Source organism: Triturus cristatus, chromosome 3_2, assembly GCF_964204655.1.
Source record: "Triturus cristatus chromosome 3_2, aTriCri1.1, whole genome shotgun sequence".
NCBI lineage: Eukaryota > Metazoa > Chordata > Amphibia > Caudata > Salamandridae > Triturus > Triturus cristatus.
Window position 1 is genome coordinate 456,786,385 of NC_140584.1, and position 16,464 is coordinate 456,802,848.

The following is a 16,464-nucleotide window of genomic DNA, read 5'->3' on the forward strand; positions in this document are numbered from 1 at the left end:
GTTCGGCTGATTTTAGAGGAATATTTGTACGTTTTAAAAATGGACACAGAACATTTTCTGGTGAAAACCACACAATGGATTCCTAGGGAAGGAAATACAAGTTACTGGTAAGTACGCTTAGAATTACTTTTCAGGGTCAGTGCAGGGCTAAAAGATGCAGCACTGGGTTCTCTCCTGATAACAGGTGAGTAAATGGGAATTCGTAGTTCGGCTGATTTTAGAGGAATATTTGTAGGTTTCAAAAACGGACACAGAACATTTTCTGGTGAAAACCACACAATGGATTCCTATGGAAGGAAATACAAGTTACTGGTAAGTACGCTTAGAATTACTTTTCAGGGTCAGTGCTGGGCTAAAAGATGCAGCACTGGGTTCTCTCCTGATACCAGGTGAGTAAATGGGAATTCGTAGTTCGGCTGATTTTAGAGGAAAATTTGTACAATGGTGAAGGAAGGGGGAGGGGCCTGAGGTGACGTCTTCAATTCTGAGGTCCCCTGGGGGCCAACTAGCCCACCAGGTACCTCCAGTATGCGCCACGGGGCTTTATTGCAGAGAGGTATTCAGAGGCCACGCCCCTTTTTACAACACTCTGCAACACAGCTCCGTGGCGCTTACTGGAGGTACCTGGTGGGCTAGTTGGTCCCCAGGGACCCTCAGGATTGAAGAGGAATTAATTCCTCAACTTAAAACGTGCCACAGTGCGTGTTTGCACAGATATCACCTCAGGCCCCGCCCCCTACCTTCACTACTGTGCAAACGCGCCCCGTGGGGTGTTTTACGTTGGGAGATTAAGTCTCCTTGAATCCTGAGGTCCCCTGGTGGCCAACTAGCCCACCAGGTACCTCCAGTATGCGCCAAGGAGCTGCGTTGCAGAGAGGTGTTCAGAGGCCACACCCCTTTTTACAACACTCTGCAACGCAGCTCCGTGGCGCTTAGTGGAGGTACCTGGTGGGATAGTTGTCCCCTAGGGGCCTCTGGATTGAAGAGGAATGAATTCTCCAACTTAAAACGCGCCACAGGGCGTGTTTGCACAGTATCACCTCAGGCCCCGCCTCCTACCTTCACCACTGTGCAAATGCGCCCCGTGGCGCGTTTTAAGTTGGGAGATTAAGTCCCCTTGAATCCTGAGGTCTCCTGGCGGCCAACTAGCCCACCAGGTACCTCCAGTAAGCGTCAGGGAGCTGCGTTGCAGAGAGGTGTAAAAAGGGGCGTGGCCTCATTACACCTCTCTGCAACGCAGCCCCCTGGCGCATACTGGAGGTTCCTGGTGGGCTAGTTGGCCCCAGGGACCCCCAGTATTGAAGGGGAATTTGTTCCCCCTCTGCAAACGCGCCAGGGGGCGCGTTTGCAGAGTGCCCTGGCGCGTTTGCAGAGTGATGAAAGGAGGGGGAGTGGCCTCCTCCCCGATCCCGTTTAAAAAAAAAAAATCTTTTTAAGAAGGGGGGCTGTGTAGCCCCCCTTCTTTTTCATATTTTTTGGCCCTGGGGACCCCATCCCCCTGGGCCTGCCCCAATTTGTATTTTTTTATTTAAAAAAAAAATAAAATCGGGAAGGGGGCCGCGTGGCCCCCCTACCGAGGCCATAATTTGCCCCGGGGACCCCATCCCCCAGGGCATGGCCCTTTTTTTGTTTTTTGTTTTTTGGAGGGGGGCTGCCTTGCCACCCTCCTGTGTCCCCTTTTGGCCCCGGGGACCCCATCCCCTGGGGCCGTTTTTTTATTTATTTATTTTTAGGAGGGGAGCCGCGTGGCCCCCGTCCCGGGCCACTGCTGGCCCCAGGGACCCCCTCCCCCGGGACCTGGCCATCTCGTTGGGGACCGTGGGGGGTCACAATCCCCCCACGGTCCCAGCCGGCTCCCCGCTTCCTGCTGGAGCCAGCATTGCTTTTCCACATGGGGAGCAGCTAACATGCTGCTCCCCATGTGGAAAAGCAATCGTCTTTGCTTCATTGAAGCAAGAGCAGGTTTCCCTGCTCTCGCTTCAATGAAGCAAAGCAGTTTGCAATGGCAGGGTGGGAGCCGCGAGGCTCCCGCCCTGCCATTGCAAACATCAGTGTCCCGGGGGTGGGCACCCCGGGACACTGTAGGAGCCGGCCCTGGGGGGTGGCGGTCCCCAGGGCCATCTTTGGCTCCAGGAGGGGGGCCGCGCGGCCCCCCTCCCACTTAATTTTAAGCCCCGGGGGGTGGTGGTCCCTGAGGTGGTCCCCAAGCCCCCCCACACACCCCGGGGCATGTGGGGGGGCTCCAGCCCCCCACACAGGTTTTTTTTTTTTAAAACAAACAAGCCCCGGGGGGTGGCGGTCCCTGGGGCTACGGGGGGCCATGAGCCCCCCCGCAAACTTTAACTTAAAGCCCCGGGGGGTGGCGGTCCCCGGCGCTGGGGGGGCCCTCTGGACCCCCATTCCTATAAAGAATTGCCCCGGGGACTTGGCCCCCCCGGGGGCTAAATAAAAACGAAGCGCGGAAGCCCGCGCTTTGTTTTTTTTTCGTCAGTGGGATGCGCATCCCGCAATTTAAAAAAAAAGAAAATTGGGGGGGGGCCTTGGGGGTCCTTGTGGGACCCCCTGAGCAGGCCTAGGGGGTCAGGGTGTATCTACCCTGCTCCCTTGTCGTGTTTTGCACTTTTATTTCGGTTTTCTTGTTGCTGCCAACACTTCCTGATTCAGAGTGTTGGCAGCCAATTAGCATTCAGCTCATGCTCGGGAGGGTTCGGGGAGGGTGCGAGGAGGGTGCGCGGATCCTCCGAGGCCATAGATATATATGTACTTTTACCTCAAATTTTCTCAGGAACTACTGAACGGATTTACACCATTTAAGCAAGAGGCACGAGTCTGAACTGAGGACTACCTCTTTGCCAAATTTGGTGTAATTCCGTTCAGCAGTTCGGGCTGTAGCTGCGTCAACAGGTCCTATGGGAAAATGCATGGGGAAAACGCGTTTTGGGAACCCCCTTTTTTCTCAGCCCCCGCTTGACGAATCACCATGAAATTTTCAGGATAGGAGTGGACCGGAGCTGGCCAAAAGTTTGGAAAATTTCGCGAAGATTCGTCAATCGGCGCCAACGTTATTCCAAATAGAATGCTGCGGATTTCCTATGGAAAATAGGTCCTAACTATATCTACCTACTGGCGACCACCATATATATATATATATATATCCTTGTATGCTGCTTGTTTCAATCTCCAATCTCCGGCATATAAAGCAGGCATGGACCATGTTTCTGTGCAGAATTTTGATTTATTTCTTTAGTCGGCCATTACGCGTTTCGGTCCTTCCTGGACCTTGATCAGATGACAGCCTATATATATATATATATATACATACACACACACATACATACCAAACAGGCCATCAGACATAATACCCAACAGTATAATATATATTACCTACTGGTGGTTGTCAATAGGTAGTTATAGTTAGACTTAGTTCCCATAGTGAAAGCGTTTTTGACTTAAAACTGTGGCACTGTTTGACAAATCTTCGCAAAATTGTCCAAAGAACTGTGACCTCCTGATTCTAGTTGTGCATGGCAAGTTTTAGGGTGATTCATCAAGGGGGGGGGGGCTCAACAAAAGTGTGTTTCCCATAGAAATTTTAGACAAGACCACAGCCCAAACCGCTAAACGGAATTACACAAAATTTGGTAGTAAGGTAGATCTTGGTCCAGAAAAAAAACCTTTTTGTGATTTGGTGTAAATTTTTTCAGTAGTTGTTGAGTTATTAAAAGAAAACCAAATTTCTATATCTAGAGACACGGACCCCCACGTGAATCCTAACAATCTTATGCAGAGAGCTGATTGGCTACCAACATTTCAACCAGGAAGTGCTGACAGACACAAAATGTAAAACAAAAGAGAAGGGGCAGAATAGGAATGCCCTGACCCCCTAGGCCTGGTGGTAGGGGCACCCAGGGACCCAACCAGGGCCAAAAAGCATTTTTGGGAAAATCTTTGCAGGGAAATCACGAAGATTTGCAAATTAAAAACATGAAAAAAATGTAAAAAACAATTGCGGTCTCTCGCGCTTGTTTAAGGATTAGCCGTAAATGAAAAAAAGGGGAGTGGGCAGATGCAGCCCCCTTGCCCAGGGACTGTTTAAGTGCCGGGTTCCACCATGTCCACCATGTCTCTGGGCTTTTTCTAAAATAATTAGGGAGGGGGCCACGCTGCCTTCCTCTTTTGACCTTCAAAGGCCATAGGGACCACCACCTCCCCAGGGCATGTAAATATAAAAGGAGGCGGCAGCGTGGACCACACCTGAAATATTTTAAAATGACCCGGGAACACCAGCTCCCCAGGACACAAGAGTTGATCTTGGGGGAGGGGGGCCATCCAGCCCTCTTCTGAGGCTGTATTTGGCCCCGGGGACCAGCACCTCCCCAGACGTTTTGTAATCTAAAGGGGCGGAGGCCATGTGCCAACCCCTCTCTCAAACCTGCTCCTACTCACTGGGAAAATAATTTTTATCTGTTTTCGTGCCCACAGTCAAACGCGCAGGATAACAGATGAAAGAATTGCTCCTACATGCAGCGAGCAGCATTTTTTACTGCTACCTGCATGTGGGAGCAATGCTGTCCCTAACGTTTCACACTGGTTTCCCTGGGTGGGCTCCAAGGCACCCAGGAAGAAGAGGCCGGGGGATAGGGTCCCCGGGCTGAAATCGGCTTGGGGAGGGGGGCTGCTCTGCCACCCCCCCATTAATTTATGGCTGTGCCCTTGGGGATGGGGTCCCACGTGCTGAAATTGGCCTGGGGGAGGGCGCTGCACGTCCCCCCTTGTATAATTTAAAAAACTGAGTGGATGGTTCTCCCTTTTAATTGCCCTGAATATGCAAATACATTTACCCAACGAGGTAGCACTTACTTATTAACCAGTTGAAACTACTGCAATTGGGTAGACATTTTCAGCAAAACTGTGGATTCTTATTGGAAAAAATAGGTTTCCATTCAGGCCATGATGCTTATTTCACTGAAATTAAACCTCAATGGGAAGCTCTTACAAATAAAAACAAAGCAGGTGCCCCCGTTGAAGCTTCACTTCTGTAAAGCACAATGATCTTAACTTAATGGGGTTTGCGAAGGCAAAACAAGTGTGTTTTCTCTCCTAATCCACGTTGAAAATACAATCTAAAATCCTTATTGGAAGGGAATGCATCGTTGATCTATTAGAGCACAATCTGATTTGTAGTGACTGTGATGAGTGTTTCTTTTGTTGTCTTGAGAGCAGAGTCCATGATTCTCCCTTTTAATTGCCCTGAGCATGCAAATGCCCAAAACCATCTGCACGGTCCGCTTGTTTGGCCATGCCCTGTTTTCCTTAATAGTATGCCACGGTCTTCCTGCCTCTTCCCACGTTGATGGACAGCTTACCAAAAGGCCTCCGAGTGCATTCCCCGCCAATGTAGGTGACGCTTTCTTAATGCAGAGAAATTTTGAGGACATCTCCACCAAACAGGCAAGCACTTACTTCATATAGTTAGGAGAAAGTACCCTTGTTTTGTGGAGATTCCCCTATTTGTAGTCTCGTCCTGTTCTCTAGATGAGGATTCAAGTTATCACAGATTTGTGGATCAAGACTCTCAAGGAACAATCACATTGCCAAAATTACAGGCACACAAATTCAATGGAGATATTTTCTTATGGTCCGTTATGCAGCTGTAGTGTATACTATGCATTAGTTAATACCCAATGAGGTAGCACTTACTAATTAACTAGTAGAAAGTACTCCAGTTGGGTAGACATTTTGTGCAAATAAAGGGGCAGGTGAGGTTCTGTTCTGCCCCATTCACTCACACAGCTATTGACACACCCACGCAGACACTCAGAGAGCCACTCACACCCCCATTCACCTACTCTCACGTACACTCACAGACCCACTCACACACACTCATTTGAGATATCATCAGTGATGTCATCAGTGATGCCACTGAAAATGTCATAAATTATGTAATATGTGAGGTCATAAGCAGTACATTGCGGGGGGCGCTAGTCATAGTTAGCTCAGCTGACAATAACTGCTGAATTTCACCGGTTTTGTACAAGTGAAGCGCGACCATTACTATAACTTTTAGTTGTTTCAATGAATTGCTAATATTTTTTTAATTCCATTTCCAAACTATAACCACCCTGTAACCTTTGTTTTTTTCAGAAAATGTCCACATTTTTTTAAATGCTAATTCCAAACTATAATGTCCCTGTATCCTTTGTTTTTTTCAGTAAGTTACTATTGTTTTTCAAGTAGTAGTTGTGTTTGCAGAGTGGTGGTGAAAATAGCTGGGTCTCCGACCAGCTGTCAGGAATCCTGCTCTGTAGGACTTACAGGCGGTACCAGGAGGGCTTCTTGGCCCCAAGGTCCCGCAGGAGTAAAGTGCACTTCATCCCTCAATCAGTAGTATGCCAGGAATAACATTTACAGAGTAGTGGAGAAAGGGGGTATTACTTCTGAAGACCTCTTAGCATACCTGCAGTGTGGGACTTAATAGAGGTAAGAAGAGGGGTCAAGAAGAGGGGCCAGTCTTTTATGAAATGGAGAAGGGGGTCGCACAGCCCCCCTCCTAGGCCTATTTCAGCCCTGGGGACACCATCTACGGGCCTGCCCCTTTTTTTTTTTTAAAGGGAGGAGTGCAGCACGGCCCCTCTCCCAGGCTGATTTTGGCATGGGGACTCCATCCCACAGGGCCAAGCCACTACTGTGGGTGCCGCGCACCTAACCCCCATTAAAGTATACAACCCCAGGGAGGTGGTGGTGATGGTCCCAGGAGCTGCAGGGGGGTAGCGCCCCCTCTGCATTAATATTACAATTAGCCACGGGGAGGTGGCGGTCCATGGCCTGTGGAGGGGCCGCATAGCACCCCTGCATTTATGTCATGTTTTGCACCAGGGAAGTGGCGGTCCCTGGGGCTGTGGAGGGCTGCGTGCACCCCCTGCATTATTAAAACATTAGGCCTGGGGAGGTGGTGGTGCCCAGGTCGCAGGGGTTGCCGCGAGGGCAACCCTGCATCATAATGAAAAATGCCTCAGAGAGGTGGTGGTCCCAAGGGCTTTAGGGATCATAGGAGGGGGCCATGTGCATCCCCTCAAACATATTTGCACATGCCCCTGAGACCTGGCCCACCCTCGGGCCAATTAGAAACAATAAAAAAATCTAAACTCTTTTTTGGCCCTGCTGGGTCCCTGTGGGGCTACCCTCAAGAGGCCTAGGGGATCAGGGTGTTTCTACCCAGCCTCCTTTTCTTGTTTTTTTAATGTTTTTGCTGTGACTCGGTTTGAGTCACAAGATGGCTGCCAACACTTCCTGGTTTGAAGTGTAGGCAGCCAATCAGATCTCAGCACGATATCGGGAGGGGTCACGGATCCACAGCGTCCCTATATATGTAACTGGAAAGTTCTTTAAATAACTCGGCAACTACAGAACGGATTTACACCATTTTACATAAAGGTCGCTTTCTGCACCAACAGCTAGCTTTCTGCCAAATTTGGTGTAATTCCGTTCAGCAGTTTGGGCTGTAGCCTTATTTATCATATTCTATGGAAATTGACATGGGGAAAAAGTGTTTCGGGCCCCCCTTTTTCTCTGCCCGCTTGACTTATCACACCAAAAATTTCAAGGAAACAGCTGAAATGAAAATTTGGCAAAAATTCGTCAAATGACGCAACAGTTATTGGCAAAACAAAAAACTCTCTTCCTGTGGAAACTACATCCTAACTATAACTACCCACTGGCGACTGCCAGTAGGTAATATATATAAGTAATACCTCTGTGACAAAGACAGAATACAATTTTACCGACCTGAAGAGGCCGTCAATTATTTAATTGAAGGATTAAAGTCATCCAGACTGAGACCTGCAAAAGTGTATAACGGCTTGTAGTCACAGCAGCGGCGAGGAACTAAATGATGACCGGCATTGCACCCTTGACAGGAGGCGCAGGGATAATCGCCATGCATGAAGGCCCACACGGATTTGCGCTGCGTGCAAGGTATACTTTACAACTTTGTTTTCCTGTCTATGAGAGACTGTAAAAACTTTGAAAACCAACGGAAAACAATATACCTACCATAAGAACTGTAATAGACAAAACACACGCAGAGATGGCAGCCATGATACTGACATTGGGAACTACAATTGTGGCAGTCATTTGTTGTTGGCAATGACCCTGCGCTTAACCAGTGTAATCATCTTGCTGGTATTTAAACATGTGCGATGTTTGGTGTCTGGGCTAATGAGCACTGAAGAAGGCGGAAACGCCGAAATGCATTTGCTTACAATAAATCAGCTTTAAGTTCCGTGAGTGCTGCGCATCCTTGGAGCTTTCATGTAAATATAAATATACAACTCTGCCTGTTTCTGGTGTGCCTAAAAGCTCAGAAGATGGTGATCTTAGCACTGGAAGCCTTTTGTTGATGACATTTGGATAAAAAAGAACACGTACTTTCTTGCATAGCACATTTTTTAAAACAATAAAAACATGCTAAATTTTTCTAATTTTCCTGGTTCCTGCTTACTTTTATCTGGAGACCTTCAAACCCACTATGAAAGGATATGCACAAACTGCTTCAAAAATCTAAAGAAGGGCTCTGCTACGGGGTGTGGGTAGATGGGGGAGGGGAGTGGAAGCGGGGTATATTCATTACTTAAGTAACTAACTAAGTACCCTATGGAAGTGCATGTGTTTTTTGTCTCTCTTTTTCCTATATGCTACCTTCCCCAACACATTGATCCTGCTTCCCCCTTTCTCTTTGTGTTTCTTCCCTTCCTCTCTCTTCCCAACCTGCTCTGTTGCTTTTCTGCCCCTCCTACCTGATTCTTTTTTTAAAATAGCCCCCATTCCCCCACCCCAGCCTAGGCTGCTCCCTATCCTCTCTCACTTGTCACCGCCTTGGCGAACTCCCGCCCACTTCATTGTTTTCCACTTTTTTGCACCAGTGATTCTGTCAGTGCACATCTATCTTGAAATGGGTAAAAATACATTTTAAGATGGCAGCCCACAAGTGTGCATGTATAAGCATGCGTGGCGGGCACCAAGAAATGATTTTGCATTGTTTGAACAAACCTATAAAAAAAATAGCTACCACACACCTACCACAGCCATATTTGAATGAATGGATTGGTTCAAATATAACAAATGCAAAGATGGATGCCGTGGAACCACACACATCCATGGTGAACATCTTTGAGTATGTTTATTACAATTTTTACAAATGCGTCTACAGCTGGTTGATGTGGATGCACTAGCATGCACACCAGATACTCAACAAAAAGAAAGATTGGGAATGCCAGTATGTTTCACTGCCAAGAACTACTGGCTTTGTCAATGCTTTATATTGCTTGATATTGCTGTTCTCTACAGAACTAATCATAAATTAATTACACTTATTTTACTATATTTCAATCTTTCTGTATTAAGGGAGTATAAATATAGATATAGATTACCCATTGGCGACTGCCACTGTGTAGTAATGCTTGGGTCACCATTTCCATAGGAAATGCCTTTTTTGTTTTGCTAATAACTTTGGTGCTGTTTGACAAATCTTGGCAAAACTTGCCAAAGAGTGCTACGTTTTCTCTAGTTGGCGCATGGAGAGTTTCGAGGTTATCAGTCAAAGGGGACCAAAAAAAGGAGGTGCCCCAAAACACAAAATCCCCTTGTATTTTCCATAGTTGTTTTTAAACAGTGCTACCGCAAAAAATGCTGAACGGAATTACACTAAATTTAGGAGGAAGCTAGATTGCAGTCCATATAGCATGCTTCTTGTGATTTGGTGTAAGGTCATTCAGTAGTTTGGGATATATTAAGCTCCAAGTCTATACAGTTGGGTTTGAGCGACTCTCGCAAGAGTCGCTCAAACCCAGTTTTAAAAAATAGTGTGGTCTGAATTGGTCAATTTACTCCCACAACAGACATGCTCCAGTGGGAGCGAGTGCTCTCATTGGCTGCCGGCAACATGATGAGAAATGGTGCTGCCAGATATTACAGAGCTTGGGAACTTAGCCCCTGTCCTGAGTTGTACTACAAATCTATATATAAGAAGCAGGGTAGGGAAACCCTGTTTCCCTAGGCCCTGTGGGCAGGCCCCATATGTATCCACTCTCCAGCTGTCCAAAGTTTTCTGTTATTTTTTTTATTGGATTCCATGGGACTCCTGCAGGATTGCAAATCTTTTTAAAAAATAAGCCTATACGCGTTTTTTAAATTATTAATATTTGGGGAAGGGACATATGGCCCCCATCAACAAGTCATAGTTGGGCTCCAGAGTCCTAATTTCCTGGGGCCAAGACATTAAAAAGGGGAGGTGCATGTGACCCCCCCCTCCCCCAGCCTTAGGAGATATCAGGGACCCCATCCTCAAAATAGGGAGGGTGGGCCAAACACCCCTCCCTGAGCCCATATGTGCACCAGGGACCCCCCCCCCCCCCGGTCAAAGATTGCATTCTTAGGGAAGGGGGCATGCATCTTCCCTCCCTAAGCCCAAATGGGCCCCAGGGTTCAATTCCCAGGCCCAACCAATATCTTCAGCCTTTCTGGAAGATGGTTATGTGGCCCCACTCCCCAAGCCTTAAAAGGTCCTCTGCGACGTCCTTACCCGAAGCTGGCTCTTTAACTGCGTCAAGAGGAGCCCACCCCGGGACACAGTAGGGCTGGGCAAGAAGTGTGGTCCCACTCACTGAAGCTTGAAAATGCTTCCGCAGGATTGGAGTACACTGATGTTTCCCTGCTAGTGCTTTTGCAGGCAGAGAAACTGTGACTGCTCCCGCGGAGTGGGACAAAGCAGTAGCAGCTGCTCCCACCAGGTGGGAGCAATGCCGGCTCCCACGCAGGAGCTGGATGAGGCCGCTGGTGCTCCGGGGCTTCGCCTGTGGCCCCCATCATTCTGTTTTGGCTGCGTTAGCCCCCTCCTCGGGCACTAGTATTGGCTGCCTGCGGGAGTTGGACAGAGGACCTCGCTGAAGGCTGTGCATGGTGCGGGTTGGCTGCCCATGGGTGGTTGGATGCAAGGTATACGGCCAACCCCTTGCCGCGCAGGACCTTTGACGTGGGGTTGCTTGCCCGCACAGGGTTGGCCACAGGGCCTAACTGCAGGCCATGCCTTGCGGCAACCCCCCACTGCGTGCAACCAAATGCTGTGCATAGTGGAGGTTAGTTTTAAGCACGGAAATAAAATATTACACTAAAAAATCACTGCAAAAACAAAGGTTATAATTAGGTGAAAATGTCAGTGCCAACGTTACATTTTAAACGGAAAAGAAACACTGAAATTGACCATTTATAGTTATATCTAGCAACTATAACTTGTGCCCTAACGAAAGCTGGTGTATTTCAGTGTTTGTTTTTTTACTTTAAAACATTAAGGGGTCTATTATGATGGAACGGAATGCGGGGCCGTCCGCCAGGGGTGCGTTGGTCCCGCACCTGCAATTAGGATGCCACCGCCACTGTGGTGGTGGCATCCCCCATTCCCAACATTGTGGCAGACAGAGCTCACAGCACCGCCCGCCACAATGCTGGGAATGCACATTGTGCATTGGCATGTACAAGGTGACAGGCACCGCGCGGTGCCTGCCACCTTGTCCTTGCCAATGTAGGGGCATACCACAGGTGCCCCCCAAGTGCACCCCCCACACCCCCAACACATAGGGGGCCCGCAACGGGCCCCCGCAGTCGGGAACCACATACCTTTCCATGGCGGCAATCCACCATGGAAAGGCTCATCTCCGCACTCATCATGATATGGATGGCTGTGTCTTGCAGACACCGCCAGCATGTCAGGACCTTTTTCCACCCGGTCGAAGAGTCGACCGGCAGAAAAGCGGCGGACGGTCTTTCCGTCCGCTGCAGACCCCCCAGCCATACTAATATGGCGGGTGGTCATTCAGGCAAGGATGGTGGGCGGATCGCTCCCACCGGGCCGGCGGTGGCTACCGCTGGCCCGGCGGGGGCGATCCACCTGCCATCCTAATGCGTCCCTAAGTTGACACTGAAATGTTCTCCTAACTATAACGTCACTAAATATAGCTGTAGCTATAGATAAAAGCAGATTAAGTCACTTATGAAACACACATCATTTTACAAAATACAGAAACCACCCCAAACATACCAAAACAATTACAATAATAGTTCCGGAAATATATGCTTACCGATTTTTAGGTACCTTTTGTGTACGTAAAGAGAACATATCACAATTAAAATGCATACAATCATGGTTCCAACAACTGCTCCAATTAATACGCTTAATGAGGTGTCTTTTTCTGTGAATAAAAACAAAAAGTTGTGGGGTTTATTGCCATTTTGATTATTAATACTTTCTAAGGAATAGAATGTACACAGTTGATAACACATGCTGTATTTTGGTTGGAGATATAATATATTTTTACTAGATATACACACATGTACCACATCTTTAAAAGTCAATACAAGTTGATTAGGAGGGCAATATTATAATCAACAGAGTAGTGAATCCAGAACACAAAATATTTAGGGTCCAAATTGATGTTAAACTTTGTTAACACTATTCTATTTCATTATTATTTCTCAATAGTTGAAGTGGTGTGGGAGCACACTTTTCTCAAAAGGTGCTATTGGGATCAAGTTAGTCCTCTTTCTCTTGCCCCATTCAATTTCTTTTTCCTGTTTTCAGGGCGGCGTTTCGTGTGTAGTTGCCCTGCAATCGGTGCTGGCAGTGCCTGCCATCTCCCACCTTCCTTATGGCACTTCAGTACTTCAGACCACATAGTTGCGCCCTGCCAGCAGGCAAATGTTGTGCCAAAGAAAAGGCCGCCTGTGGTGGTCAATGCCCATTTGCAACCACAATCCCTAGCTAAATGCATCCTGAATTACATACTGCTGTTCCATACTTAGAAGGATAGGAAAGGTATTTGTCCATAAGTTTCAAACATACTTTCTGATTGCCATTTGTTATGATTGTGATGTTGCCTTTTGTCCCAGGTAAGCCTCTTTCTAAGATATTGATAGGAGTAAAAGCAGGGCAAGTTTGATGGGAATTGCAAGCAAAGTAGCACAACTGACAAGCATCTGTTATGCACAGCTCCAATCGCAACCTAATGCCGAGCCTGGTGGCTTAGTGGACTAATGCATCCATTGTAGAATCCTATGTTTGACCTCATGGTCACAGGTTCAAATGCTGGCGGGTCCACTCAGCCGTTTATCCTTCTGAGATTGATGAGTACCATTGAGTTGGGTAACAATAAACATCTATTATTCAGCACCAAGATACCCTTCTAGGTGAACATGTGCATTACAAATCCATGTTATGTTATGTTAACCCTCAATTTGAAACTTTTCAATTTGTAAGAAACAAGTTAGCATGGATTTGGGATTCTTCCCTTTTATTAACTAGGCAGTCACCACCTCCTAAACATTGTGCACACATACTCCAATGATAAAACAGTAGATGATGCAGCCATCAATTATTCATCAATACTGTGTTTCTCGCATTCCACTGCTGTCCCTCTCCCTCTAATGATAATACATATCAGGACCTCAGGGAGCATTACAAACTAAAGGAGGGGCAGTTTCGCACACATAATACACTGGTGACAATGATCACGGCTCTGTGGGGGTGGGAAAAACTTGAGCCTGCATTATCTTCACCCCTACAAATATTGGTTAGTCATGGGGATGACAGTAGGGCAATCATGGTGATCTACAGGGCGCTCCTAGATTGACTCATCATGAGGTTCCCCATCAATGACAATGGGCCCTTTCCCTTGGCCAAGATCTTACAGACAATAGCGCCTCACATTGGAATATGTCGAGAAAATATCCAGAAAATCCCATCTGAAATAAACTTAATTAAAATGATTTACATCAGCCATATCCCACCCCCGCAAGTATCCATCGCATGTTCACTGGGGTTGCCCCTAAAAGCCAACGATGCCCATACCCGGTGGAGAACTTCTACAAATTGGTAAGCGCCTGTCCAGAGATGGGGCAATTTTGATCAGAGGAGGTGACACTACTGACTGAAGTCACAAGAAGCTGGACCGAGGCGGGAGAACATCTGGATTTTTGGAGAACCCAAAACCCATGAAGGAACCAATATGATCAACTTCCTAACCCTCTGGCTCCCAGAACTACTAACAATAGACTACAGGCCCTCACTAAAGTATTGGAGGGCCTACAGGAGGCGCCAGGGTCAACAATCCAATGCACCACACCCAGAGCAGTATTTGGACAAAATATCGAGGATTAAACATAGAGTTGCAGAAAAATCAGAAAAAAATATTGTGATACAAAAATATTGTGATGCAGAAACATCGTTGTCAAGAATATCGATTTTTCAGGTAAGTAATATTGTTGTCAATAATATTGATATTGTTAATATAATTTCCAATAATATAGTTGTAAAAAATATCCTTTTTTAATTATCTGTATGTGTTTTAGTTCATAAATTAATTTTATGTGTTATTATTGTTTGTATAATTGCTAAGAATATTTTTAAATACAGTTTGTAGTTTTAAATATCCTATCATTTTAAATGTGTAATTGCTAATAGTAATTTATAGTGTCGTAGCAGGTTGCTAGGTCTGTAGAAGTGTAGGGTGGGAAGTTAGTTAAGTATATTTAATTAATTAATTACTAATTATTATTAATTTAATTGATTATTATGTTAATTGCGTGATAATTATATTTGTTAAGTTATTTATTAGGTGTGAGCTCTTATATTTGTAGGAGTATAGGATGGGAATGTAATTAAGTAAAAATTAATTAACAATTAGTTATTAATTTATTGTTAATTATCTGAGTAATAAATATGTAAATTGTGTAGTAATTTTATTTTTTAAATTATACATTAAATGTGGGCTGCTGGCTTTAATATTTCAATGTTTTAGTAGTATTATAAGTATAGGGAATTAATATTTTTGTAGTCAATATGTTTGACTCAATATTTCTGTATCTCGATATTGTTGTGATAGATATCATGTCAGTGATCCCCCTGCCCAATACTTGTCTGTCCTGCCTGAGAAAGCAACATACTTGCTAAATACTATACACATTTCGGAAACATGGTTCTTACTCCTCTAATGGTCATACAATCCTCCTTGCAGCAGACTTCTACAGTTCTTGGCCCTAAGCCCACAACTTAAAGAGAAGGAAATTACTTATGGCCCACTTTACCCTACAACCATGATCATATTAAGAAGGCCTAACAAGAGAGTTCTATGAACTGGTCGAATTACAACAGTTCCTCAAAGACCGACCAGAAACGACAATGGAAGTGAGACCCTATGACTAAGTGACAGCCAGATTCACTCCAAAGGTAACATCATCTGCATAGCCCAGTTGCAGCTCATTTAGTTGAAATGAAATGAATGACAAAGATTTATAGAAGTGCTACAAATACCCAGAGGAATCAAGGCACTAAAGAGGGTGAGTCCCGGAAGGAAATAAGATCATGAGAAAGGAAAGTTATGAGATCAGAAAAGGAACAGCCTGCTAATTAGTTAGAGGGTGAAAAGCCAGGCCTTTAAGGCTTTTTGAAAAGAATCATGGGCCTGCAGGCTACTGATAGTGTGGAAAGGAGTTCCATAGTTTTGCAGCAGCAACGGAAAAAGCCTGGTCCAGCTACAAGGTTATAAATAGTAGATTGGAGATGTCTAGAGGGAGTGTATCGCTGGAATATGGTTCTCAGTCCTCTAGGACCAGTGTTCGGTAAAGCCCTATGAGCAATGTACAATGCTTTAAAGATGATACGTTTGTTCACTGGTAACCAATGAAGTTTGGAGATCCCTGCCGAGACTGCTTGATTTTTATGAATTTCAAGTATCAGTCTTGTAGCCACATTCTCTACAAGCTGCAGCTTAGCTATTGTGGATTTATTGATATCAAGATAAAATGCATTGCAATAGTCCAGCCTTGAAGAGATCAAAGCTAGAGCTACTTGCTTGCGGGCCTGCAAAGGGATAAAAGGGAACACCTTCCTCAGGGTCCTCATAATCCAGAAACAGGATGATACAACATGGTTGACCTGAAGGTCAAACAACAGCTTTGTGTCTACCAACACTCCCAGATTTTTAGCGAGTGTGTCGGAGTGGATAATGCACCCAGTATGTCCAGCCAATAGCAGTTGTTTCAAATGGATGGTTGGTTACCAATGATCAAGACCTACGTCTTGTCTCCTATGAGTCTAAGGTAGTTGCGACCCATCCATGTGGCTACAGCCTGCATGCATTTCTAAAGTTGGCAGCAATGGCCTTTGTATCATTGATAATAGACACAATTAGTTGCGGGTTGTTGGCATACAAGAGGGCCTGTAGTCCAAAAGACCGTATCCGCTTGGCCAGAGAGGAGACATATAGATTGACAATTGTTGGACTCAGGGAGGAGCCCTGAGGAACCCCACATGGCAAAGTGATGGGCTCAAAGCTGAATTGGTTCACAATTGTTGTCTGTGACCTATCCATAAGAAAGGAGGTTGAGCGCTTTAATGCTGAGCCAGTAAGCACCAGA

General features: G+C 46.0%; 1 protein-coding gene across 1 annotated transcript in view; it reads right to left on the minus strand.

Moving 5' to 3' along the window:
• LOC146857533 (uncharacterized) overlaps positions 1 to 16,464 on the minus strand; it is an 813,297-nt gene that overhangs the window by 517,644 nt on the left and 279,189 nt on the right. The window contains exon 4 of the mRNA XM_085648075.1: positions 12,132 to 12,242. Coding sequence (XP_085504201.1) covers positions 12,132 to 12,242 — 111 coding nt within the window. The remainder of the gene's footprint in view (positions 1 to 12,131; positions 12,243 to 16,464) is intronic.